General features: G+C 39.1%; 1 protein-coding gene across 3 annotated transcripts in view; it reads left to right on the top strand.

Annotated features, from left to right (window-relative positions):
* LOC124556721 (microtubule-associated serine/threonine-protein kinase 2) overlaps positions 1–3,991 on the top strand; it is a 262,482-nt gene extending 258,491 nt beyond the window's left edge. For all 3 annotated transcript variants that reach the window (XM_047130713.1, XM_047130714.1, XM_047130712.1), the window contains one exon: positions 1,403–3,991. In XM_047130713.1, coding sequence (XP_046986669.1) covers positions 1,403–3,334 — 1,932 coding nt within the window. In that variant the 3' untranslated portion in view covers positions 3,335–3,991. The remainder of the gene's footprint in view (positions 1–1,402) is intronic.
* Positions 3,992–26,611: the final 22,620 nt, after the last annotated feature.

The following is a 26,611-nucleotide window of genomic DNA, read 5'->3' as shown; positions in this document are numbered from 1 at the left end:
AATTCCATTACTCATTGCTAAATGGAAAAATGCTGAATAAACTAGTTTGCAAATTTGAAGTTAACTATAGCTGTCATCTTATGTATTGCAAGTGTAGTTAGACTGAAGCTCTTCATTAAGTCAAGTGTGTCGATTTTCAAATTCAAGATTTCATAGGGTTGTAGGTTTTTCAGGAATTCTGTGAAATATAGTGGTCTGTATTGTATCTTGTCAAAATTTACCAGCAAACAGCATGCCTTGAACCAATCTACTTGCTGACACGGTCTCCATTCTCAAAGATCCCTGCACTATGGATTTGTGAAATAAACACTGTAATAAATGTAATTTAATATTTTATGCCACTGTCACAAGAAGAAAACTAGTACTATGAAAAGTAAAAGTGTGCCAATCGTCTACCATTGATAGTGTTGGTGGTCACCACGATGACAACGATGATGATATAGATATTGGGTAGAGAAAGATACTTTCACTCTGCAGAGGAGTGTGCACTGATATGAAACTTTCTGACAGATTAAAACACAGATGAGAGCACTTGACCACGAAAGGCAAAGTTTGAGTCTCAGTCTGGCTCACAGTTTTAATCTGCGAGGAAGTTTCAAATATTGGGTAATCCATTTTTAGTTTTCTGGCAATTTGGCTGTCAAGATTTAAGTGCATTTCATAATGATAGTTATTTTACATGTAAAATTTAACTGTCCATCTCATACAACATTAGAAATGGAGGTGGGAGGAATGTTTGAAAAGGGTTGGAACTAACAAACTTTTTGTAGGATTGCATTTGTTCAATACAGTGAAACTGTCATTGTGGCTAAAGGATACATAGCTCTGTGTGACACAGTTGTTTTAGGATTGAAATGGACAACAAACAGATCTTTAACAAAAACTTGTAAATAGTGTGCTTGCCTTGGAAGACAGTAAAGAAAGCTAAGAAATATATTACAAGCTTTGATGAACTCTTATTCAGATCAAAAGAAGATATTAAAATAATGTCTTAAAATCAAATAAATTGATCAGAATATTTAATTAGGGAGCATGTATAATATTTATCATTTATTAATCCTAAGCATTTTTCTGCGTTGTTGTGGTTTGTAAGAACTTATCCATTTTTTTAGGTTTGTGTTTCATTTGTTTAGGGACAAGAAAAATTAGATTATAATACATTATATTATTTCAAACCTAAAAGAAAATAGAATAAAAATGTTATCAGCCATGTGTTTACAATTATGAACAAACAGTAGGTTTTGTTTCCTCACGTTTGAGTTACAGGGCGGGGGCAAGTGAACACTTCATATGTGGCGTAGCGCAGCAACAGCTTTTAAACATTTGGTTATGGTATTATTGAAAGCATAATGAATAAAATTAAGATTCATTAAAAATAAATGTGTTGCTCTATTGTTTGCAGCTGGCGGCAGGTGTACCTGCACAGACAAGTGTGACACCAAGTCGCAGCCTAACTTCACTTTCCATGTCACGACCACTACCACTACCACCTACAGAGCTTGGGCCATCCTCACCATTGCGTTCACCACCTACGGTGCCTGTACCACCACATCGCTCGGCATCTGTGGAGTCACCAGCAACTTCTTCACAGTCGAGCTCACCTGGTTCTGGTTCAGATGGTAGTGGACAACCACCAGCACCTCATTTCCAAAGGCCTTCAACATTACATGGTCTAAAACATAAGCTGCATACATCAGCTAAAGGCGTTCGCTCACCTGGGAGACGCAAGTCTGTGGGTCATATTCCACTCAGTCCACTGGCAAGAACTCCTTCTCCAGGACCGTTGCCTTCTTCACCCACACGCTCACCTAGCCCCTTGGCATTCCCCGCTGTTGCTGGACACCAACCAGGTAGCTCAAACACAACACAGTCATACAGTCCAGGACAACCTCTTGTGCCCGCAACAGGAGCAGTAGCGAAAAAGGGATTTGGTCGACCAAAGGGAGCTGAACCAGGTTCACCACTGCTGAGACGGGCCCTTTCACCTGATCGCTTGCATCCGAGAAGTGCAGAGAAGCCCGCACCACCATCTGTGTCACCATTGTGTCAGCCATCACCACCCAAGGTTACAGTTTCATCGGCATCACCTCGCTTAACTTCTGGAGTTGCAGCTTCCGTTCCCTCACCTTCAGATCCCGAAAGAAGAAAATCTGATCCTAATCCTTGCTCGGAACACAGTTCTAGTGACTTTAGAGCATCTGCATCTGGTGATAGGGGCTCCCAACACTTGCCTCGCATAGCAGAAGAAAAAGATTCTCCTACAGGTTCCAAAGATGATCAGAGTCCACCTTTTGGAGCATTTTCAGAATCTTCAATAGATTTTGATGGCCGCATTGATGTGTCTGTCCGAAAGTCTGCTCCGGGCCGCCTCTATGAAGATCGAAATCAGGAAACACTATCTGGTTCTGGGTTAACTAATGAAAATCTCATCTCTGCAGATTCAGAACCTTTAAGTGATATCTGCAGTAATAAAGGTAATGAAACTCATATTAAGAACAAAAATAAATGTTCTGTACACAGTTCTCCTGAGTCAACCAGTCATTTGCCCGAACGTGATTTAATAATAGGTGGTAAAAATAACGCCATGAAAGTTGACATGAGAGCAGCACATGATAGTCACTCTATCAGTTTCAATAAAAGGCCTGATATTGTGCATGATGATAAATTAACCCAGAATAAAATATCGACATCTGAAACCAGAGTTACAAGTATGACACCTGTTTGTTCTGAACTGGATAAAGTATCTGGTACTCAGATTGTTGCCAGCAAACGTCAGATTGATAGCACTGCGTGTGAAAGCAAGTCAAAATTTATGCTTTCTGAAGGTGAGACCTATCCTGCTTCTAAAAATTTGGAGATGACTAAGCAGCTTGCACCACAAGATACCTGCCGGGCAAAAGTTGCTGAGTGTTCGGAGTTACATACAACTTGTAGTGCCTCTGGATCTGACATTTCTGTCCATGAATCATATGGAGGAGGTACAACATTTCATAATACACGTAATGTCAGTGTACCTACATCAACAGTTTTTTCTCGTCAGGCTGTGCCTGCAATTGGGGTGATATTACGGGGAAACAATGCACAGACTCAGCCATCAAGCATGCAACATGATAATGCAGCAGGCAGCAGTAAGGAAAAAGAAAGTGTCAGTAAAGTAGTATCTTCTCTCACGTGCACAGGTGGCAGTCATGGCAGAGGAGTGCACAGTTCTTCTGGAGGTGAATCAGCTTTGAGTATGATTCGAAGTTCAAATAGTGAGCTGAAGAACAGTAACACACAAGTCACTATAAGAGAGTGCTCTGATTTGTCAAAGAATAAAGAGACATCATCTTGACATGGTGTGAACAAGATAGATGCTGAATAAAATAAGCCATCTGATACATATTTTCTGGTGCAAAAGCTTTTATTTCTGTGACGTTCATATTATATTTCCAAGCCAAAAAGAGCAAATTAGAAGTAACAGTATTGTTATAAGAAGAAACCAGGGAATGACTATAATAAGAATGTTAGAGGAAGATAAACTAGGATGTCCATTGAAGTAATGCACCAGGTGAGGGTACAAATTTGTGAAGGAGCGAGCAGTGTCTGTTTTCTTTGGTACAGATTTACATGGAGCTCTATTACTTTATGTGAAATTCTCACAACATTTTCAAAAAATTAATAAAGATTTTAAAATGTGAAGGTTGTATCTGTAATATATTTTCTGTACACAAGCTATTTTTAAAATAACTATTTAGCACATTGGCCAAACTCCGTTGTATATATTCATGTAAATAAACACTTTTAAATATTTAACTAAATATTTTAATATATTTTTAATTGTAAATTATGGAATGTTTATCAAGTAAACTTCCAGTTGAAAAATGAAACTATATACATTTGAAATATGTTAGAGTAATCTTGAGAAATGTCACTTTGAAAATTCCCCACTTTAAATTTTATAATGTTGACCTTACTTTTGTAAATAAATATGTTTCTTTGTTGATATTAATGAATGTCTGTGTCCTGTAAAAGTATATCTATCTTAAATCTCTCATTCTATCATTGTCAAGCCTAAGTATAAAATGATTAGCCCTAAAACAACTTTTAAAAGGTAGGAGATTTCTTATCTTGCAGTGATTTGTATACCTATTGAAGATAATGCCAGTGCATATCTTTTTAATAATCTTGCTGCCCATTTGATTTTGACAGGCATATTGACTAATGGCATGGTGTTGTGTTGTGATACGACAGTAACTAATCTTAGCAGCTGCTAATTTTTGCCAGTGTAATCACTAAAAATTGTTTCACTGTGGTGTTCATATCTGTCAAAGACAGTCCCATATTTTTTAAATAATAATTGCTGTGTCCAATAGGCGTATAGAGGGAAATCATATTTATTGTGTCAGGAAGAATGCACTTCTTAGACCTTTAGTTTTAGTGGTAAATTTATGTCCCTCCTTTTTTACCTCATAAAAAACTTAATGCTTTGTAGTTTTAAACATAATTTCACAAAAAATGTAATAATTTTCAATCCATATAAAAAAGTTTTTATATAGACCAATGGTGCATACATGTTGTGACAGGAAAGTAGCCATATTTACACACATTGTTTTGTTCATTTATATTTATTCTCATATCTGGGTTACACTGTTATGCATCAATTTGTTGAAGATAATTTTCACAATATTTATTTTTTTGTAATTTTGAATCCATGTATTGTTATCAGGTTTTAAATGTGTGGTGTCATGTATGTTTGGTGTGGGCATGAAGAAAGGAGAGGGAGATTGTATGACAACCCTCATTGTTTTTGTTGGTTGATATTTGGTCAGCCCAAATAAGGGCAGCACTGTTTGTGTATTTTTGTTGACGATAATGCCACAAATTATTTTTCAATAATTTTAGAGTCCAATTACAGTAAACAGCAATATAAATCTTTTCCATAATGTGTATTGTGGCATGAAACAAACTACCATTACCCATCTTGATTGTGTTGTTGTTTGTGAAAGTGCTAGCTCTGAAAGAAGTTGACAAGTGATATACGTAACTGTTTAAAATCTATCATAGTACATTTAAAAAAATTTTTTGAAACATATATAGGCCTGTGGCATCATATGCATCATAACAGGTAGGTAATCAAGTGTCAACTGTGAGGTGGTCATAATAGGAACTTTTTAGTCCTCCCCTTCTCCACTTTTTGAGTCTAATGCTGCTGTAAATTAGAGTAAATGAAGCTGATTTAAATGTAACATTTGCAGAATAATTATTCTGAACAGATGCTTTTCTCATAAATGTCAGAATTTCAATTTTTTTTTTTTTTTTAATAATGAATCTGACAGGATCGCCCTGTTTCATTTTTGCTGTTATCACATTTATTTAAAATAATTTGTGATTTTAGAAATTTGCAGTACAAAGTGTTGTTAATGGTTTTGTTATATTTTGAGGAGAGGAAAGTAGTTTGTTGTGGACTGTCTCCTTGTTCTAGTCAATACCTACTCTTAATTTAAAACAGTTTTCTGTTACTCGCAATGTAATTATTTACTTCTTAATTCTCAGTGTAATTCTGCAGTCATGAGCAATCTTCTGGGCTTGTTAGTGCTAATGCGTGACAGTCAGTAGCTTAGTTTACTTTACTTATTATTTATTTTTGACCATAGCTTACAATTTTGTTGTGGCTATGGAATCAATATTTCCCTCTGTCTCTTTACATCTTTTGTGCTGCAGATTACAATTACCTTACCTTTTGGATATGGTTTGTAACTTTTTTTTATTTGAATATGCCCACTACTTTGTATTTTGATATTACAGCCTTTAGCAGGTATGATCCCTCTCCTGTGAATTCCTCTCTTGTCGATGAGCTCTAGGATACTGTGTGAGTTCCTTCTTTTACAAATTGTGTTGTTTCCAGCTGAGTAATGAACTACTTCCAGGTCAGACGTGAAACAGTTTCCCTTGTCCACATGTAGTCAACAAGACATGTGGTCAGTCTTCATTGAGTTGATTTTGTGTCAAGGTGCATTTGGTAGAGCATGATACTTTTAAGTCAGCTAACAGTACCTGAGGTAAGCACTATGGTTAATTTGCATATGATGCTACAAGGTTGTCTACCAATTTGGAGTGGTTGGCAAGTACCAGCACCAAAACTTCTTCAATCAAGAATTCAGGTCATGCTACTTTTGGTCAACTGGTATGCATTTCATCATCCTCTTTTCAGGTGGTTTTGCATGTGATCATTACACTATACACTACAGTACATTTAATGTAATTTTTTGCATTATCCTGTGATGTGTTGTTGTTAAATAGGTTTTCTCATTTTTTGAGAAGAAATTGGTGTTTACCTTTTGCACACATTTTAATATGATTACATTGTTCAACTGTATTTCACCTGTCTTTCACAAGAGATACTAAGGATGTACTCACACACTCTACTGGGCGTCAGAGGACAGCTGGTGTGGCATCACATTGTGGCACGATTTATTGGCTGTATCATACTAAAAACTAGAAAATACAATTTTTTCCATATTAGCATTTCTTTTTAGCTAAAAAATAGGGCGATGTTGAATGTTTTTGTCTTCACAAACACTGAAACCCATTATACCTGGTAGTTACATAACACATCCTAGCTTTTGAGTATGGCACTTTAAGCATGTACATGTACAGTTCTTTCCATTTCTTTTCCCCCAGCATTGAAGCATAGGTAGTGTAAGAAGTATACACTTCTGCTAGCCTTTGACCACATTTATAAGCCTGAATGCTCAATTAGACAGCTACATATATTGACTTTGACCAAAGGGGATTTAGACTTCAAACTTTGCACACACTGACTTAAACTACACCAGGTCTTTACAAGTTGGCTAATGAAATACCACCTTCATTACTGATGCTTCTAACAGTTAATACAAAAAAATCTTATTAGTTCCAGTATCATTTTTACTTCTACAATCATAGTATACAATGTACTGTTTACAGGCTTAATTCATAAGTTAGAACATGTGATGGTTACATTTCCAGACCAGTCAGTAATAAGAATGTAGGTATACAGTGTAATGTTTATGAGGGAAAGTATCTGTTTTCTTTTGTAGTTCCACTAGCCACATTCACCCTGTGAGCTGATCAAATTTTTTTGTTGGTGACAGTATTTGGATTACATTCAAACTTTGTCAGTTTTTCTCCTCTGTCTTCTTGTCATGTCTGTGGATGTAGACTCAATTTGTTTTACATCTATAACTCACGTGAACTGTAACTCGGATGAGAACCATCTGTCTCTCTGTGGCAGTAGTTTTTTTTTTCTTTGCCTCACATTGTTATCAACAATTCCTGTGTGTTGTTCTGTCATTATCTTCCATGTAACTCATTATATTATTCTCGTTTTCAAGCTTTCTGTTTTGAGATACATAACAACAGTGTTTCTCAATATTTTAAATGTTTTTCAGAGACTCTCCATATTCACTTCGCACAACCCACACCACTCTTTGTTTCAGCAGTTTTTATGCAAATTTGGCTGCATGACAACACTTTATCTACGTTCAAAGTTTCTGTCGCTGCTTGAAAGTGCATCCTGTCAGATGTTTAAACTGAAACTGATGCCTACATGTTCTTTATTACTGTCAACAGAGTTTTTGTGATGACCTTTGTTGTGCTGCTGTTGCCCTAAATTTTGCGTGTGCCGAAAACTTCCTAAACTCTTCATATCAATTTTTTTTTTTTTTTTTCCCTGAGAAAATCTTTACAGCTGGAGTGGAATTTCCGTTCCCAGTTGGAAATAAATGAGCTTTCAGCTGTATATTACAGCAATTTGTTTATAGTTGACTTTACTGTCTATAACTGTGGAAGATGTCAGTTAGATAATAAAAATTAATAATCATTTTTTTTAAAAAAAAGGTGAAATTATAATGTCACTCAGAATTGGTTGTGTAATTTCCATTATAAAAGTTACAGGTCGTAGGAGTGTCTGTTGAAATTCTTGTCATATATAAATGGAGTTAAATAGAACATTCCATTATTAAAGTTAACAACTAGATAGCAGAAGCAGAAACTGACTTTTACTTACTTCATAGGGTTGAGAAACCAGTCATCAGTTGATGCTGCTGGAGTCATCGTGCCCATATAATGTGCATTGTCAGATCCCTTTTGAAGATTGTCTTCTAACATTTAATGTCTTCTATATAGTTATTTGTAAATGTGATACAGTCAGATATATATGTTAATATAACTGGGGCTGACTGGAGTGTCAGGTACTTCATTATTCATCAGCAACATTATAATTCATGACAGACCATCAGCTGTTGCTGGCTTTGGAATTGTTATGTATGGTAAATAAAGTTTTTTCATAGTAAATGGTAGAAGTGTTACTCATCAACCTAGTTAAGCCATGATTTAAAAGTCAATAAAGCAGAGGAGCGAGGAATGAAGACATGGATAAGTGTGAATGCTTACTAAATTTCATCATTGTTAACTGCATTAAAATGTGTGTATTAGAATTATAAATCTGTGGAAAAAAAAGTCACAGGTCTATCAAGAGTGTTTTCTTGTTGGGAAAAACCAGCATAGTTTAATTTTTGTGGCCAACAGGCTACAGTAAGTCAGTGTACAAAATTTTATATTATTGCTGTAGTGTTTATGTTTACAAACTTGGAGTGTGTGTTGGTCAGGAGGTATGTGCTGGAAAAGCCAGAAGTAACTAGTGCAAGAGTATTTGATTTAGAATTGTAGCTGAGTGTTTGTAGTTATGTGAAAAATGATGGTAATGTATCAGCTAGACTTTGTAACTGTTCTTGTTACTGTGTGTTGCTTTTCCTGAGCTTTCAGCTCATCATGTTGTATTTTCTTGGTTGTATTTAGCAAAATGACAATCCTGTAGTTTGCTTAGAGTTATCCCAGTTGTGCACTTTCTGGTGTTTTCAAATACATCATACAGCTAGCATGACAAATGTAAGTAGCTAGAACTTCTGAAAATCATATACTAAAGCTTCAATTCATCCTGTGTGTTCCTGGTACTTAATAAAAAAGGTATAGGCTTTTTGATGGACTTTATTAGAATAAATTGGTATTGTGTGTGTGTGTGTGTGTGTGTGTGTGTGTGTGTGTGTGTGTGTAAAATGAAGACCTGTATATGCTTACTAATGCTTTCATCCGTACATCACTCATGAGTGCTTCATAAGGACAAGTACATTTAATAAAATATTTTACAATGTTTACACCAATATTGTTATAAATTTGGGTTGCATTTCCAACAGGAAAACTGTAGCTGTTGTTAGTGTTGTAAATATTTTCCATCATCTGTTTGTTTCTGTTACTCAGTGTAGATATTCAACAGACAGACATACATACATACAGACAGACATACATACAGACAGACAGAGAGAGAGAGAGAGAGAGAGAGAGAGAGGACATATTTATTGTGCTTTATTAAAATCATCCTTGTTGCATCATTAACTAAGCAGAAGATATGTATTATTCCCACATTTATTTTTCTATTTATTATAAGCTTCTTCAATAAATAATTTGTGATATTACTTTATATGCACAGCCAGTAATATATAAATAGATGAACTGTATGGTCAATTTCTGTTAGCTGTTAATTTTATCAGTTTTTTGGAGTCTCTAGGTCTGTAACATATGTTTTCAACACAAGGGGACTCAACAATTTGTTTAGAACATCTGGTATGCCTGTAAAGTGATTGAAATAATACTAATGTTGAGAAACTGTACCTGTTTAGTGATTTACCTACAATTGCCACCAGAATTCTGAAATATACCAAGAGACTGCTCGTTGTAGCTTGGAGTGAATTTCAGTTATTGGACAATGAATGAAAGTTACCTCTGTACGGTACTCAGTTCAGCTCTACTCTTCCTGAAGTTGAGTGTGATGTAATATGTTAGTAAGTGCTACATTTTCAATATATATTTCTGTAATTTTGCCAAATTTTGAATTGAATATATTCGTTATTGGAATGCTGCATAAAAGTAATTTGGTGGTTAGCTCTGTAGTAGTGATGTGTCTGGACTAGTACATGTTCACAACTAATTTTGTCTTTAATTTACTACTGTAATTCAACAACTATTACAGTCAGAATTGTGGATCGTATTTGTCAAAGTAATGAAATTAAACAAACAACAAGGTCAGTGGAGATGTAAAATGTCATCCTTGTAATTGAAAAATGTTGGGTGATATTAAAACATAACATCTTGTGAAATTATACACACTTAACTGATGCAAACTTTTTACAACATTAGCTTTGTTATTTTGTCACATACAAATTCTACAAGTTTTAAGAAATATGTCTGTTCCCAATAAGGAAAGTAGATAACTGATATACCGAATTAATTCTTTGATGTGTAAGAGCATCTCATCAGTGCCTACACCCTGCAATGAGTCTCAATATTTGTGCTGATTTCATAGCACTTTTTTGTGTTGACAGTTGACTTATTTTTAATTACACCAGCGCTGACATATTATTTTAAAAGGGAAACATTTCTTTGAAGAGAATAGTTTCCACTTCTTGTCAATCTCCGTATGTAATTATTGCGTCATTGCTAAAGTCATTTATGAATTTTTTATAGAAATAAAATATATTTCTATACTGTGTGTATTAAAATAATTAGATATTGCAGATGTATGGTACTGAAAAGTCTTTTATCCAATATCGTCACTATACAGGGAACATTAAACAGACAAAGAAAGTGTCAGCCAAGAGAAATGTAACTGAAATCCTGCTTGTAACATTTTATAACTGTCCATAAATGAGGAAGTCTTATTCTGTGGTAACATAGGGATTACCCAGAGTAACACCAGGGTAGTAAGTATTTTAAGAATGTTTGATACTATGAGAGGCATATCAGGTTGCCAAAAATGAATTGTTGCAACATTTGTATTTTAAAAAATAGAGGTAGTTTATCTGGGGATAGAGGACAAAATTGATGGTATATGCAAATTAAGGAAAGGTTGTTAACTGAGAGTAATGGGAATCAGAACCTGCACTATATATAAATAAATTTTGAACTGATCACAGCTTCCAAAATTGTTATTGATGTGACCTAAAACTCCTTGCTTGGGTGACTTGTGCACCAATAAAATACTGATTTTACATAATATGGAAAAAGGGGAACATTCTGCACCTAGTGCACATGTACATTTATGCTGATAGGCCCAGAAGCTCTTCATTTACTTCTCAGCCACAAACTTACTGTTATACTACACAGGGTGAACATTAATAAAACTGACAAATTGCAGGGGATGGATTCCTGAGTGGAAATTGAGAAAAGAAGGTCCTATGAACAATTGTCTGGAAATGGTCAGTGTGCGTACAATGACAACAAATATCCTGGAATACAGTACAGAGATGCATCACATCCATGTCACAATAGATGTTCAAAGCAGCCTCCTTGGGATGCAGCGCTAATACATCACATCATGGATCACCGCACTCTTTCGCACATTCTGACCTCATTTCGAAGAGCGTCACAGGCATCATGAACACACTTTTGAAGGGTCTGCACATCAGGAACTGGTTCACCATACTCATTGCTTTTCAGGTGCCAACAGAGGTAAAAATCCAGGGGGTTTAATAAGTCCAGTGATCCAGCAGGCAGTGCTACAGCGCCTTTGCATCCTATCCAACATCTGGAGATGATGATGTTGAGGTGTCAGTGAACTGTAATGTGGAAGTTAGTTGGTGCCCCATCGTGCAGAAACCTGTCGTATTTCCAAAGATACATTATCGAGGAGCCCAGGCAGAGTATTCCGCAGGAAGTCCAGGTACGTTCCTCTGTCGAGACATTGTGGAATAATAACCAGTCCAAGTATGTGGTTGCCAAGAATCCCTGCCCACACATTGATGTAATGCATTGATCAACAATGATAATGCATTGAGAATGGCTAGTTTCTAGCTAAAATCTAGATCTGCCAATAAAATTTAAAAAGGACGACTGATAGTGAAATCTATTGTTTACAAGTCAATATAACAATCACCGAGTCCAGCAGCGTTCTGAATGGAAGGTAACCTGATTATTAAATAACTTATCTGTAAAGCAGTATTGTACACTGGTGGTAAACTGAATGATGTTACACTGTTTTAAAGAGAGTGGCCTTTTATTCAAGAGCTTGGTGGCTTCAATCTCCATTCAGTCATCTTCATTTAGGTCCTCCATAGTTTCCCTAAATTATTTCAGGCAAATGTTGGGATAGTTCATACTATAAGGCTGTGACCAACTGCCTACCTCATCCTTCCCATTCTAGGCCTGTAAGTAAGTAAATGTCTGTATATGTGAATTCCTTTATTTTTATCCTTGCAAAAGAGATCAGTGGATAAATACTACTACTACTACTACTACTACTGCTGCTGCTAGTGCTGCTGCTGCCGCCACCACGACCACCACCATGACTACTAGTTTTTGTAGTACAACAATCATATGTAGCTGTTCTGTTTCATAGCCTCTGTATAGTACAGAGTGGGGAATGAAATACTTAGTTCACAAGAAGGTTGATAATTCACATTTTAAGTCATTGCAATAAATTTATATAAAACATGTTAGCAAGTAAATTTTGATCAGCCACGGTTACATAACAACTTCCTCATGACAGTAATATGCTAGAGCTCCTTGTAGCACTTTCCAATTCAGTTAATACTTCGACTGCCACTAGGCAGCTGCCAGCCATAGCGGAGCCTTATGCCTGATGCCGTGTGCCTGCCGGTGGCTGTAGCAAGTTCTCGCACGTGATGGGCTGGTCTGGTGGTGAAATATTCATCATTACACTTTTGGAAGTCAATATTTTAACATGGATGACAGAATCAGGATTACATTGAGGTGACAAGTGCCATGGGACACCACCTAATGTCGTGTGGGACATCCTTATGCCTGGCATAGTGCAGCAACTCAATGTGGCATGGATTCAACAAATTGCTGGAAGTCCCCTGCAGAAATATTGAGCCATGCTGCATCTATAGACATCCACAATCATGAAAGTGTTGCTGGTGCAGGATTTGGTGTATGAACTGACCCCTCTATTGTCCCATAAGTATTTGATGGGATTCATGCTGGGTGATCCGGGTGGCCAGATCATTTGCTCAAATTGTCCAGAATGTTCTTCAAACCAAGTGTGAACCTTTGTGGTCTAGTGAGATGGCACATTTTCATCCATAAAAATTCCATCATTGTTTGGGAACATGTCCATGAATGGCTGCAAATGGTCCCAAGTAGCTGAACATAACCATTTGCAGTCAATGATAATTTGTTTCAGTTGTACCAGAGGACCCACACCATTATGGAGCCATCACAACAATGCACAGTGCTTTGTTGATAACTTGGGTCCATGGCTTCATGGGGTCTGTGCCACACTTCAACCCTACTATCAGCTTTTACCAACTGCAATTAAGACTCATCTAACCAGGCCATGATTTTCCAGTTGTCTAGGGTCCAACTATCATGGTCACAAGCCCAGGAAAGGTGATAGCTTGTGGTCAATGGCATGTACACTACAGGGTGTCTGGCTTAGATCCGTCCTTGAAGTAACCAATTTGTAACAGTTTGTTGTGCCACTGTGGTGCCAACAGCTGCACAAATTGTTGCTGCAGATGCAGTATAATGCACAAGATATGTACACTGAACATGGCAGTCTTCCCTCTCAGTACTTCCATGTGGCTGTCCGGGGCCCAGTGTTCTTGGGACCATATGTTCTCATGACCACCACTGCCAGCAATCACATACAGTGGCTACCTTCCTGTCAAGTGTCTCTGCACTATCACAGGAGGAACATCCAGCTTCTCCATAGCCCTATTACATGACCTCATTCAAACTCAGTGAAATTTTGATAACTGACATTGGCTCACAGGGTCCAATCTCAAAGGTAACTAACACTCACGACCATTACAGTGTGTATTTAAGGCAAACCTAATTTGCATTCTCATAGTGGCACTACTAGTGCCACTCTTATATGACTGGCACGAAATTTGAATAGAAATCCTCTTTCAGATGTAGAAACACGCTTATTAATTTTCATTTATGTTGTAAAACTACTTCTTGGTGTTGTGATATTTTTTTCCCATCAGTTTATTACTGTTCCTCTACATAGATGTTAAAATCATAGTTGTGATGATCATTGGCGTAACCAACCAGACAGCTATGGTGGCAGGAATCTTTATTTTAAAATATGTGAACCCAAGGTTGGATGACTGTTCAGAGAAAATGGTTGGAACTGGGATACCTGCCACATCTTAGTTGTATTAGTCTTACCCATTCATTCAGGACTCTTTTTGAGTGGACTGAACAGTCCTATAGCTTTCACATAAACCAGATTAAACAAATACCTCAAAAAGTCAACTTCTAGCAGCTGATCTTAGCTGTTAGGTGACCAGAGAGAGCCTAGGAGATAGGTCTTTCAGACCAGACTCCAAAAAGTCAGTACTCCAAGATGTCAAAAAAATATTTATTACACTGCAGAGAGAAGAAAACATTTTGTCAAAGTGTCGTAGTTATATGTTCAAAAGGGGTTTTGGGGTATTAGCGGGTTTGTTAAAATCTCTGAACACACTGTGCAAATTGTACACTGCTCATAAGTGGCTGGCTAGCAACTTGCACTGAATGTGAAGAAATGGGGTTAGTCCTCTTTTTGTTAAATATAACTAAACAATCAAATCAGTACTCAACACTTTGGCATAAATAAATCTGCTTGAAAAAGAATTCCCTCATTGAGAAAGTTCCAAAGGGCATTTCATTTTTTAATTACATAGGAACTCCAAGTCTGTGAAACAAGATCGTAATATTGTCACAGAAGAAGCTGAGTGGCACTGTGGTGTAGTGGCTATGATACTAAACTGTTGCATGGAGGGTTGTGGGTTTAAAACTCACCTGGACTGTACAATTTTAATTTCTAGAAATATCCACAAATGTCAAGAATCAGTCTACTGGAATGATACTGTATGTGTTCTCACCAGAGGCAATTTTCTCCGCGCTCTTGTATGTGCAAGTGCTGAGTAAACCTTTGTTAAGTGCAGTTGGTGTAGGTCATTCATCTACTTACACCTTATTCTACATGACATTATTCTGGTGGAGACACTGGGTAATTGAACTTGTGATAGCACACTTTATCGACAAAGCGAGGTGGCGCAGTGGTTAGCACACTGGACTCTCATTCGTAAGGATGACGGTTCAATCCTGCGTCCGGCCATCCTGATTTAGGTTTTCCGTGATTTCCCTATATCACTTCAGGCAAATGCCGGGGTGGTTCCTTTGAAAGGGCACGGCCGATTTCCTTCCCCATCCTTCCCTAACCCGAGCTTGTGCTCCGTCTCTAATGACCTCGTTGTCGATGGGACATTAAACACTAATCTCCTCCTCCTCCACACTTTATCGATGACACAGTGGCTCCCATCAGGCCACGACGTGGTGAGAAACCCGAGTTCAAGCCATATTCAACAGATCACAATCTATCAGAGACAGAAGAAGAGGAGGACATTACGATGACAGCAACTGTGTGCCACCACATGAGACATCCTTCTGGGTTCTCTGGTGACTATGGCCAAGATCCAGACAAGTGGCTGAAGGTATATGAGCGTATGGCCAAATTTAACAAATGGGATGACACCATGTGTTTGGCTAACGTATTTTTCTACTTGGAGGGCACTGCCACGCAATGGTATGAGAACAATGAGGAGAAGTTCACAAGCTGGGAAGTATTCCAGGTGTAACTGCGCAAGTATTTCGGCGACACATAACGACAGAAGTGCAAGGCTGAAGATAAATTACAGAGCAAGGCACAGCGTCCAGGAGAAACTACAGCATCCTACATTCAAAACATCTTGGAGCTGTGTAAATTTGTGAATCCTAGAATTGAGGAGGAAGATAAGGTGCACATCTTATGAAGGGTGTTGCTGAGGACATGTATCAAGCCCTACTCCTGAAGGAGATTTTGACAGCAGATGACTTCATAAAATGGTGCTAGTACATCAAGACAATGCATTAAAAAAAAAAAGTTACACGTAAAAAGTCTGAACGGCTTCCAAACGTCGTATCAATGTCTGTGAGGTAAGAAGCAACTGCTTTCACAAGTGTTCTTCATCAGATAGTGAGAGAGGAAGTTCAGAAGGCACTTCGATTGCATGGCGAGCAAAAAACTGGGACGCTTCAAGAGGTCATAAGGGAGAAAGTGGAACAGACATTGAACCCAATCTCTCGTTCTTCATTTCCCTTTAATACGGTGAAAAAGTCGAGACCCAGGCAGTGTTACATTCCTACAATGTCACATGAGGAACCTGTTTGGGCACCAAGGAGGACTGACGTCTGGAGGACCCAGGATAACCAACCAGTATGTTTCCACTGTGGATGACCAGGACATGTGGTGCGCTATTGTCGAGAAGGGTGGTGGCTATTTGATGAAGCCTGTGCCAGAAGACAGCAGACCGATCTTAGCCAACGCCAACTCCGGTACGACGAAAATGAAGAAAAGATGTGGGTGCAGGACAACGTAGGTCACCATCGCTGCAAGCTTATCACTGGAGAGGATGCTCCCCAACACGCTGATCAAGGTGTCCATCACTGTTTAGAAGCTCCAGCTGATCACCTAGCTGCTGCAACCTGGAAAACTAAAGGGTGCGACATTTCTCAGAGGTGAGAAAAATCCTCCGCCGTCGATCACTACAAAAATGATAGGAAACTACGTCGATATCCTCATGGATGGCCTACCTGCCCAAGCTCTTGTGGACTCTACAGCATCATATTCAGTCATTTCGCAGAAGTACCATCGCCAGTTGCAGAAAACTGTATTCATCAACAACAAAACATTTCTGCTGAAAGTGGCTAATGAGAAATATGTAAAACCTACAGGAAGATGTACCATTCATGTGGGTATAAGTGGCCATATGCAGCCCTTAGAATTCATCGTCTTACAAGAGTGTAGTCATGATGTCATTCTCGGATGGGACTTTTTGAAAGCTTCTCGGGCAATTATGGATTGTGGTCACTCGAAGATTATGCTAGACAAGATGAGATAATGTGGTGGACAGGAAGATGCGCATCCGAATGTGTGTAGAGTGTGTGTGCTGGATCAAGTGATCATTCCTGCAGCCAGTGCTAGAAACGTAACTGTCATGTGTCATGCCATGCATCAACCCATGGATCTCGTAGTGGAATGTAAGAGAAGCATGCCACTGAAGATCATCCCAGCCTCTGTCGTCTCATTTAAGAACAGATTCGGTGAATTGTGGATAGTTACCTGTCACTGAGGACTGCAGATCCTTCCCAGATGCATGTGTATAGCAAACAGGACTGGCGCAAGCCCAAGTGCCGCCCCGTGTGAGCTGCTAAATTGCCGCCGCCCCCCTGCCCCTCGCTGGGTACGCCCATGTCCATGGTAACGTTAGATCTTCTAGTTCTAATTCTGTAGCCAGCTCTTTGGAATCCGTCAAGAAAGACACAAACTTTTCTTCTGTCCTGCAGGTCTCAAAATATGCTTTCGTTTTTTCGAGCATTTCCACGGCCTCAGAAACATTTATGTCAATGGTCTGGAGGGTCTTACAAGACTACACTGATGTGAAGCAGAACGCCGTACCAGATTATCAGAGAAATGAGAAAGGTGTAATTTTTTATTTGATTCGCAAGTGACATTGCTTCGTGAGTAGTCATCCCATCGAATTCTTCTGATATCTGAACCAGTGCATCATAAACGCCTCCAATTTGAATCCTCAGTGGAACAAGAGCATCGATGTGACTTTCCCACCTAGTATCGCTCAGTGGTTTCAGCGACAGGTTAGGCAGATACTTCTTCAAGACATGCCAACGTCGAACAGAGGGCGAGAAGAAGTTATACAAGCTTTTCACTGTCGAAAACATGGAAACAGCATATTTATAAGACATAGCGGCATCGTTTGCAACAAGATTCAATGAGTGACTGCTACATGGTACATATAATGCTCTCTTGTTCATATCTGAAATTCTTTTCTGGAGACCAAACTTCTTTCCTTTCATGTTTGCTCCATTGTCGTATCCTTGCCATCTCATATTACACAATAAGATTTTTTTTATCTTCCAAGAACTTGAGTGAGTGCGACCTGCGTCAGAGTGGAGCTTGAAGAATCGGGCACTGGAATAAATCCCAAGAAAAGCTCCTGAATTCGGACATCGTATACCCTGTTGAGTCTTGTCTCCTGGACAAAACATACCACAACTGTCATCTGCTCAACTTTTGAAATATCTGGTGTGCAGCCTAGAATTATACTGTAATACTTTGCAGATTTCATCATTAATAGAATGTTGTTGGTTATAGATGATCCAATAAGATGAATTATTTCATTCTGTGTTTCTTTTCCAAGATAATGATGACCCTTGTTCTCACCTTGCTTTGCTTTGTTCTGTGCAGGTGCTCCATCATCACAGTGTCGAACTTTCTGAATAATTCAACAAGTTTCAAAGTTTCCGTTGTCAGGCTGAAAGAGTGTATCTGTACTTCCTCTCAAAGGGAGACATTGCCGACCCAGGAAATGAATTATTGCTATTAAGCACTCAAGAAAATTTTTCCAATGTTCACTTTCAGTATTCAGAAGCCTTTGATGATGGGCGTCGACAGTTTGTGACTTTTTCAGTCCCTCGGAAAACACGATCCACTTTTTATGTGAATTAAAATGCTCGGTAGACTTCCCCTGACTTAAGAGATACGAAGCAAGGTGCCTCCAGTCGCTTATACCGTTCTTTGCAATTTTTACTGTATATGACGAAAAAAGTTTGCAACAAAGGCAGAACACAGCATCCTTACTCTTTGATTACAACAACCAATGTCTATTTGCTTCTTCTAAATTCAAAGAATAGCTGTAGTGCACAGGGCTGAAATGCCAGTTGTCCGTATTTTTAGGACATTCTTCAGCTTCCTTAATGCACTTGGGAGGTCCTGGCACGACCAAAGTCGTTCGAATGCAGTCGGTAATAATTTCCGGCCATCTTCCGGGATCTGAGTCAATTGTGTCTTCCAGTTTAGGCTCGCCTTCAATCCCTTCTCCGGTGGTGAGTACCTCGGCTGATGTTCCTCCAGTATTTTCCGAATTGGGTCGCCTAATTTCAGTTCTACCTGATCTTTCAAACTCAGAGCTTTCGTTACAAAGCATGTCTTGAGTCCAGACGAGGTCGGTTGAACATGTTGTGGATGGCCCACCGTCAGCATTGCTACTGTATGCGGTGGTCGCAGTGCTGTGTTCGTCAACTTTCTTGTCATGTCCTGAAGATAAAGATGTAGCTACAGTAGCTTCACAAGTTTCTATACTTTCGGATCTATTTTTCCACCCTCACCGCTGCTAGGTCGTTCTCTTTTTGGCTTGAAATATCGTTATAGTGCATCCTTTTGCTTCTTATCGTCATCTTCCTTCAGCGCCTGTCTTTTCCTATATTCACTGACAGACAGTCTTTTTCTACCGTCGGATGTGTTTCGATCCAGCCTGTAAAGAACAATTACGTGAAGCTAACTGTTGATGTCAGTGTGCTAACTTTATTTGCAACACACTTCACAGACAGTTTTCTGATATTCCACAGCACGTAAACGGAAAATTATATTACTGTAGGATACACTGTTCAGGAGATGAAGTCATAAGAATTGAGCCACGTGAAATTGAATTTCAGGCCAAATTTCACAACAGACGCAGGTGAAATGTTCAAAGAGTGGGGTGGAAGACAATGGAGAGAGGAAGAATAAGGAGATAGAGTAACATAATAATGCAATAAATACACACCCGGGCATCGATGGGTACTAATGCTAGTCGAAATATGTTAACTCACAGCACTGAGGTAGTTCATTTCAAAGAACTGATACTCGACATCTGTCGTAATTTCCATGTGTTACTTCTTTCATGTCTGATTATGGAATAAGGGGTAACAAATTAGTCATCGCCATATCACTTCACTTGTCTCTGCTTTATTTTCATTCTAGCTATTGGGACGATGCGTGCTTATTTGCCGACTTGCTAATTTTTGAAGTAACAGATCATAAGAAAAATAAATTTTCCTATTCTACAATCTTGAAGGAGAAAAATTCTAACTAATGAGTAACGTACATGCGCAATACTAATTGTACGTTATATGAAAAGCACTTACCTATTACATCCCAAGTTGCAAGAAATTTGGACGCACCAATTCTTCTGTTCTTACGAAATGCAATGAAAGTGCTTCTGGCCAATCTTGACTTCCTCGGCCAACTACCGAAACAAATTCTGTAGTTTTTGTTGTAGAGAACGCAACAATACCTATTGCCTGGAAAGGCAAAGTGGTGACACGGCACTGCCAGGAACTAGATCACGTGATGAGGTACAGTGAGGCTACGGTTAAACTAGCGCCCAAGAAGATGAAGCACGAAGCTCACAATAAGTGAGTGATAGATGATATGGATAAATGTATTATCAGGCAGCAATTTCTATGGCATTACGAACAATAGAAAGAGATACAAACTTTGTGAAAACTGCACAACTTTTGTCAAACAGAAATGTTCTTCAAAGCTAGCAAGGAAAACCTTAGAAGCAATGTTTTGCCTATTGATTTTCATTTTAGAAGGTGTCAAAATTAACGTTTTGTTTTGTGCGGACGAGAGGGCATTGTTGCTAAAAGACCATACTTTCTCAGGTTTTCATCAGAATCAAAGCGAGCAGTAGTTTACTTAGATGAAACATGGATTCACACGCATTATACAGCAAATAAATGTTGGCAAGGTGATAATGTGAGAGTAGTATTGTCAAACAAAAGTGCCGGTCAGAGTTTAACTGTTGTTCATGTAGGCGGAGACAGGTGTCTCATGGCTCAAAAACCAAAATGTCCGACTATCACTCAGAAATGGACAGCAAAAATATTCAAACATACGTCGAAGCCCAATTTATGCTAGGCTTATTAGCAAAGTCTTTATCCCTTGTAATTATTTGCAGCATATTTACCCATTCGGAATACGTATAGCTATTGTAGGTGTTGGACATGTTTGACTGTAGCGACGTTCAACCATTTTTCTCCATAATGCGGGAAGAATAAAACACTCGGAAACTGCCATTGAAGGGCTTAGCAAAATTGCTTCAGGTAAACATGTAACCGCAGTATCGAACATTGCATTCGAATTTCCAAATTAGATTTCGTCTTCTGCAAAATTAGTTGTGAGTAAACGCACGGCGCGTAACAGGCTGGCAGCGCTCCACTCATAAGAATACTGGTGTGTACGCCGCACTGCTTCCCCCTCTCTGTTCCTCTGCCTTAAACATAATGGTTTTGGCTAGGAAGAAATTAGTCCTCTCCCTCCCCTTGTTCAACAGGGGCGGCTGGCAGTTAGTTGAGGCGCCATGCCACAGTTCCCGAAGATGCTCCCTCCAAGGCTTGGCTTCGAATCCCCTCTTGGGCATCAATGTTGAGATTGTCAAAAAAAAAAAAGGGGGGGGGGGGGGCGGCAGCAGATTTGCCGCCCCTCGCAAAGTGCCGCCCCGTGCGGCGGCACGTTTCGCACGTGCCTTACGCTGACCCTGATAGCAAAAGCCGAGCCGTTAACTGAAGAACAGCTGAGCAACATAGAAACCTCTCGTGCTGAGTCTGTGGGCGAAATTAGCGCTACCACTACGAGACAAGATCTTCTAGCTCAACTATCACCAGATCTCAGTAAGGAACAACAGAAGAAGCTACTTGCCATTCATCAAGAGTTCTCTGAATGCTTCAATCCACAGGTGAAGAGCAAATTAGACAAATCGATGGGGAAGCACCCGATTAGCACTGGAGACCATCAACCAATAAGCCAGAGAGCATACCGTGTGTCAGCAACGGAACGGCGAATAATTCTCCGTGAGGTAGAGAAAATGATGATGAATGACATCATTCAGCCTTTGCAGAGCCCATGGTCATCACCAGTGGTCCTCGTCAGGAAGAAGGATGGCAGTTGGCACTTTTGTGTTGATTACAGGAAGCTTAATAAGATAACTAAAAAGGACCTTTACCCTCTTCCACGAATTGATGATATACTAGATTGTCTCAAGGGGGCCAAGTTTTTCTCAACCATGGACGTGTACATGGGACAATGGCAAATTGAAGTAGATGAGGCTGATCGTGAGAAAACTGCATTCATCACTCCTGAGGGCCTGTATGAGTTTCAGGTAATGCCGTTTGGTTTTTGTAATGCACCAGCAATTTTGAATGGATGATGGATAATCTTCTAAGGCACCTGAAGTGGATGATGTGTCTTTGTTATTCAGATGACATTATAATGTTGTCAGAGACATTTGATGAACGTATAAAAAGACTAAGGGCCATTCTTAAGTGTCTCCAACAAGGCGGACTGAACCTTAATTCAAGATAGTGTCTCTCTGTAGCAAAAGAAATCAAAATACTTGGACACCTTGTGTCAAACAAAAGTGTGCGGACAGACCCAGAAAAGGTGAGATCTGTAATGCAATTCCCTATTCCTACAAGTATTAGAGATGTGAGAAGCTTCCTCGGATTATGTTCTTATTACCATTGTTTTATCAAAGACTTTTGTATCAAAGCCAGGCCACTCCAAGAGTTGTTAAAAGCTGATGCTAAATTTATCTGAGGTGGTACTCAACAAGATTCTTTCGATGTGCTGCGAAAAACTCTGACAACTGACCCTGTACTTGGTCTGTATGATGAGAGAGCACCTATAGAAGTACACACAGATGCCAGCAGGTATGGGATCAGAGCTGTTCTGGTGCGAATTTCAGGTGGAAAAGAGAAGGTCATAACCTATGCTTCTAGAACACTTACAAAAGCCGAGAGAAACTACTCAACTACAGAAAGAGAATGTCTTGCTGTGATCTGGGCCATGTGCAGATTTCGACAGTATCTCTAGAGAAGGCCATTCACAGTTGTTACAGATCATCATTCACTTTGTTGGTTGGCAGGTCTTAGGGATCCAACAGGGTGACTCGCCAGGTGGGCGCTACGTCTTCAAGAGTATGAAATTACCATAGTGTACAAAAGTGGAAGAAAACGCCAAGATGCCGACTGTCTCTCAAGAAACCCTGTGCAAGACCATCAAGACTTTGATGAAGATAGTGACTGTCTGGTTGCACACCAGGATATCTCTACTGAGCAGGAGGAGGACGCCAAGATATCTCAAATTATGCTTGCCTTAAATCAATCAGAGGATGTGAAAGGACAATTTAAGGTAGTTAATGGATTACTTTGCAAGAAAAACTTTGATCTGTTTGGAAAGAGCTGGCTACCAGTGATTCCTAAACACTTGCGCTTAGATGTTCTACAGAAATTACATGACACACCTGAGGCCACACATTTAGGATTTATTAAGACATACGATACAATCCGCAAGAGATTTTTCTGTTCAAGTTTATTTAGGAGTGTCCGTCACTACGTGTCGCACTGCCGAGAGTGCCAGAGGAGAAAGGCGGTTCCTCAGCAACCACCTGGCCGACTCATACCAATTCCACCAGTCGAAACACCTTTCCAGCATGTTGGGATTGACCTCCTTGGACGATTTCCAATGTCTGCTACTGGCAATAGATGGGTTATTTTTTGCACTGATTATCTGACATGCTATGCCGTTACAAAAGTCTTGAAAACAACCGAAGCATCTGAGGTAGCCAAATTCATTGTGGAAGACATTGTATTAAAACACGGTGCCCCAAGGTCATTAATTACGGATTGAGGGAAAGTTTTTCAATTGCATCTTGTGACAGAGATAAACCATCGGTGCATCATATGATGACTGCCTACCATCCGTAAACTAACAGGCTTACTGAATGCCTTAATAACACCTTAGCCGACATGCTATCAATATTCATCAATGTTGAGCAGAGCAACTGGGATGAGGTGCTATCTTTCGTGACATTTGCCTACAACACTGCCAAACAAGACACCACAGGATTTACACCATTTTTCCTGGTGCATGGGCGTAAGGCAACTACGCCAATGGACACTGTGTTTCCGTTACATCCTGATGACGTGGACGATGACTACATCAGCCAGGTGTTAACTAGAGCTGAGGAAGCTCAGCAGGTAGCTCGCGTCTGCACACTGCAGGCTCAAGAAAACGATCGCCGAAGGTATGACACGAGCCACTACCCTGTTGTCTACCAGCCTGGTGACCTCGTCTGGATCTTCACTCCTGTTTGGAAGGTTGGTCTCTCTGAGAAGCTCCTCAGGCGCTACTTTGGACCTTATAAAGTTGTAAGACAGTTGTCTGATGTTACTTACGAAGTTGAAGATTTCGACCCCAACAGAAGACTACAAAAGATCAGGGGTACGTTCCACGTCCTTCGAATGAAGCCCTTTAAGGATCCTGCAACCCAGGGTAAATTCAAAGCTCCAACAACAGGCATCAAACAGAAAGGTGACAAAAAGCGTAATGGCAAAAGAAGTTCTAAGATGATCACTGCCAGAGCGAGAATCAGTCATAGGGAGTTGGAGTATGCAGGACCGATGATGTGCTCCCGGGCTAGGAGGATGTAACACTGAGACACTGTTCTCTTAAGGAGGGAGCAATGTCGCAGGAGAAGCTGAGTAGCACTGTGGTGTAGTGGTTATGATACTAAACTATTGCATGGAGGGTTGTGAATTCAAAACTCACCTGGACTGTACAATTTTAATTTCTATATTCTAGAAATATCCACAAATGTCAAGATCATTCTTCTGGAATGTTCTGTAGCTGTATATATACTGTATGTGTTCTGGCTGGAGGCAGTTCGCTCCTTGCTCTTGTATGTGCAGGTGCTGAATAAACCTTCGTTAAGTGAAGTTGGTGTTCGTCATTAATCTAATTACACCTTCTTCTATGTGACAATATGTCATTATGTATTGATAACTTATTTGATAAAAAAGCTCAGAAGTGTACAATCATTGAGCTATGGAATTCCAAAAGAAAAACAATATTATGTGTTGTAAGAATAATATTAATACTATTATCTTTATTTAATATTATTCATTATAAGAATATAAAGTATTTTACAAAGCTTAGAACTAATTGAAAAGAAACCCAAGTCAATATTGTTTGAACAGGTAAACGTGGCCGAACTGTCTTTATATGCACAGTTTCGTTTTCCTACTATCAGATTCATGATTATGATTTGCGGTTACTGTACAACAATCAAAGAAAAGCAAATATTCGCATAGCGTAAGTATTTTCTTGGATTCCAATTAATTTTAGTTACCTACAGTTTTTGTAACCTGGCTCTAAACTTGCACTATAATTCACTTACACGGCTATAACAAAATTTCACTAAAGGGCTTCTTCAATGGAGACTATTCTACCTTCAAAAGTTCTTGAACATGCAAGTGCTCATATTATGGTGGAGTTATATCCACCATGAAACAATTGAAGGGAGCAGACAAACATATTTTTCAAACAGCAATTTTGTCCTTACAGACATAGGGACCAAAGTTGAGTGTTATGTCCATATAGACAAAGTCACCACCCACCCACTGAAGGAGAAAGCTATGGTGAACAGGTCCAGGCCAAAACAAAATAGCTTAAAGCCATCAGACTATACAGCATTTGCCTTGTGTGGTGGATCTGATCAAGGGGAAACTATCTATGATATGGACATTGAAATCTGTTTAAGGGTCCCAACAAGACCTCTTCTGTCACAACCTCCTCACCTTGACAGAAAGCTAGATGCAACACAAGTACAAAACCTCACCATTAGGATGGCTCTCATTTTATAATAGATTGTAATGGGTCAGGACAGACCAATTCATCAAAAAGTTCTAGGGTGGATTAATAAAAAAGGAGAAAAGGTAAGATGGTGGGTATAATGCTTCAAGTGTTCTACATAGTTTCCACTCACTGAAGTACAACACACAGAAAGTTCATACAATCATGTGAAACTGTCAGAAAAGTCCTTCTTTGGGATGATGCTCAGCTTGCACACACTTTTCTTCAAAACATTCTGGAGAATGTCTTGAACATTTAATTTAAAGAGTTTGCCCCATTGTGATTTCTGAGGCAAGTGACACACTATGGCCACATGTCCACTGCCGAACACTGTCTGCTCCCATCTGATTTGTTGAATATACATCTGTTGTTTACAGTTGTTCAAGCTGCCACAGAAGTCACTGTGCTGTTGTCAGTTATGCACTAGGAGTAAAATCAGTCTTGAATCTATTTGGACAAAGAGTGTATCTGCAGGAAGTCAGATGTGTAACACAGTACAGACTTATGTGCACTTGTTTACAAGAAACATATTTTAAATAAACTTTCATCCCAGTATTAAGGGGTCATAGGCTACACAGAAAGGAAGGGACAACCAAGTGGAGGGATAGCTAAAGGAAGAGTAGCCACCTTTGTTGATGATATATACCACTCCTTGCCTCTATCTGAACTGCTTCAGTGTCTTCCTTTAATCTGATGTGCTGGAAATCCCAAACGCTCAAACAATACTCAAGAATGGTATTAATGATATGCAAAAATGCAGTATAAGATGTAGTGCCCATGTTGCACTCCAAATTTCTAATTGTCTTAGTCACACTGTTTACTGAATGGAACTGCTTTACATATTTTGATTATATGTTATTTTCAAAGGCATATTCATGTTAAAAACACAGCATATACTGAAGGTGCTATTTATCCATACATTCAGTTCATGCAGTCTTTTTTAATATGAAGGCCTTTACATCAATTGAAATGCATTAGGCAGTCTCAATCAGTTAACGGTAAGGTTAAAAC

This window comes from Schistocerca americana, chromosome X (genome assembly GCF_021461395.2).
Source record: "Schistocerca americana isolate TAMUIC-IGC-003095 chromosome X, iqSchAmer2.1, whole genome shotgun sequence".
NCBI classification, from domain to species: Eukaryota; Metazoa; Arthropoda; class Insecta; order Orthoptera; family Acrididae; genus Schistocerca; species Schistocerca americana.
The sequence above is the reverse complement of the archived record's forward strand: the minus strand, read 5'-3'. Positions and strand labels throughout refer to the sequence as shown.